At 35.4% G+C, this 2,420-nt stretch overlaps 1 protein-coding gene across 1 annotated transcript; it reads right to left on the reverse strand.

The window, feature by feature from the left end:
- Positions 1-212: 212 nt before the first annotated feature.
- On the reverse strand, positions 213-1,670 carry LOC141673180 (putative disease resistance RPP13-like protein 3). The gene has a single exon (XM_074479912.1). It carries the CDS (start codon positions 1,668-1,670, stop codon positions 213-215), a length of 1,458 nt encoding a protein of 485 aa, XP_074336013.1.
- Positions 1,671-2,420: the final 750 nt, after the last annotated feature.

The following is a 2,420-nucleotide window of genomic DNA, read 5'->3' on the forward strand; positions in this document are numbered from 1 at the left end:
AAAAAATTCAATTATGCCTGCTTACACAAAAATTATGGTGATTAGGAATTATAAATTTTATAAAAAATGAGTAGTTACTCTGAATTAAATTTTATCTCCTTTTGTTGAGAACTATAATCTTATCCACTATTAAAAAAATAAAACATCAACAAATAAATCTGAACTTAGTTAAAAGGATCCTTACATTACGGGAATTAATCTCATTATAATTGCTATGAATGAACCCAGGGGCTTACGCGTTCTGCTAGTTGTACAGGAATGTTCTTCAGTTTTCGACAGATAACTGTTTGAAATTGTTTGAGAGAAGGGAAAGCTCCGTCCCCAACTTCCAATTCTTCGAGATTGAGGAATCGATCTAATTTTAAAATTTGAAGACTTCGAAACCCATTCTCACTGCATACCATTTTGTTTCCCCTGTACACATTATCCATGTACACATTATCCAACTCAAGAGCTGTGAGATTTGAAAAACTTCCCAGAGTGGGCATTGGATCTTCTGTAAACTGACTTTCTCTTAGACTTAAGTCTGTGATTGAATCGGGCAGATGACGTAGTTCCGATAGATCTTTTAGAGTACCGACTAAGGACACGCTCTTGAGACGATTGCAAGACGAGAGTGGTTTCAGTGTTGGAATCTCAGGAAATTTAAAGAATAGTGTGAATGTTTGGAGACTTGTTAAATTGGCAACGGACTCAAGCGTGTAACTGTTGTTAATAGTGTTGCTTTGATATTTTTCTCTATATATACAGAGTGTATGGAGGTTGGTGAGATTAACAGTGTCAATCTTCATCCATTCTTTACACGATATACGAAGGAGAGTCTGTAACTTTGTTTGGTGCTTACCTATATTCTCCCTAGGAACTGTGTAGTATGTTCTCCGCCCACCGTGCAAGGTTTGTAGCTTTTTAAGCTTGCCTATACTTGCTGGAATTTCTATAGGATCATCAGAATAATCCCCCTGACCCATTAAGCCCAAGTACTTTAAGTGAACTGAATCTCCTATTTCTTCTGGTATTATCTTTGAATATACACTTGTCATAACTAGGACTTTAAGATTTTTGAATCTCACACACGCCAACTTCATTTCTTTTAATTCATCTTTACCACTTAAATAATTTACCACTGTCAATGAATGCAAACGTAAAGCATCAAATCTATAATCAACTAGTTTCAAGTACTCACCTATTTCATTGTAAATGACATGACGGGGTTGTCCTTCCAACAAATGAATGCGTTCTGGATGGTGTTTACCTGAGTCCAAAACGACCAACAACTTGTTCTCCTTTGCTTTTTTTATGGAAAGATCACGTACAAGATCATGGACCCGGAAACTCTTAACTTCTCCATTCCATCGCAAATCATTAACCTGAAGCAAATTACGATCAATTAGCTCCTTCAAACAATCTTCAGCCAAATCCTCCATGATTACTCCTTCACCTTCCTCGGCTTCTGATATGAATTCCTCTGCAATCCATAGATGCTTCAACTCGTCTGGATCAATCACATGGTCTTCCGGGTACCTTGCAAGGTAGAGAAAACAGTCTTTCATTTGGGGGGACAAGTCATTAAAACTCAAACTCAATATTTCTCCAATCTGGGGAGACAAGTCATCATCCTTCAAGTGTCTCCATATATGCTCCTTCACCTTTGACCAATAATCATAGCTCATGTTGTGTGATAAGTGGCCGCTCAGTACCACAATTGCAAGTGGTAAACCTCGACATTTACTAACCATCTCCTTTCCTAATTTCTTCAAATTTTGGATTGTTGGTTCTGCTCTCTTACAGAACAATTCTCTTCAAAACATCTTTTATGTTATATTCGTTGGACACACAAACCTTAGCGAGAGTGTCAAAATTTCTCAACTCGCTAGAGTTGTACAACTTTGTGGCAAGTGAAGTCTTGCCCAAGCCCCCCATACCGTGAATTGAAATGACTTTGAGGGAGAGGTCCTCGCTATTAAGTTCAGCCTTTAAAGTCTTAAAATCATCCTCAAAACCAACCACTTCCACCTGGTTATAGTGATGTAACAAATTAAAGAAAAAAAATTATAGTTGAAAAATATCAACCGAGTTGCGGTTTAAAAAAATTAGAAACAAGAAAAATTATTTTTCTTGATATGACATAAAATATTTGAATTGTCGTAATAGTGAAGGGAAAGATTGAATAATTATATCGAGAGAGTTTCAAATTATAAAAGTAATTTACATTTACCAGAACATACAATTTCATAAATGGCCCTAAACCCTAATTTATAGTGATGTAACAAATTAAAGAAAAAAAATTATAGTTGAAAAATATCAACCGAGTTGCGGTTTAAAAAAATTAGAAACAAGAAAAATTATTTTTCTTGATATGACACAAAATATTTGAATTGTCGTAATAGTGAAGGGAAAGATTGAATAATTATATCGAGAGA

The sequence above is a fragment of the Apium graveolens genome, chromosome 7, assembly GCF_009905375.1.
Source record: "Apium graveolens cultivar Ventura chromosome 7, ASM990537v1, whole genome shotgun sequence".
Taxonomy (NCBI): domain Eukaryota; kingdom Viridiplantae; phylum Streptophyta; class Magnoliopsida; order Apiales; family Apiaceae; genus Apium; species Apium graveolens.

Coding starts and splice junctions, on each gene's coding strand:
- LOC141673180 (XM_074479912.1), bottom strand. CDS start 1,670: ATGAGCTATGATTATTGGTCAAAGGTGAAGGAGCATATATGGAGACAC.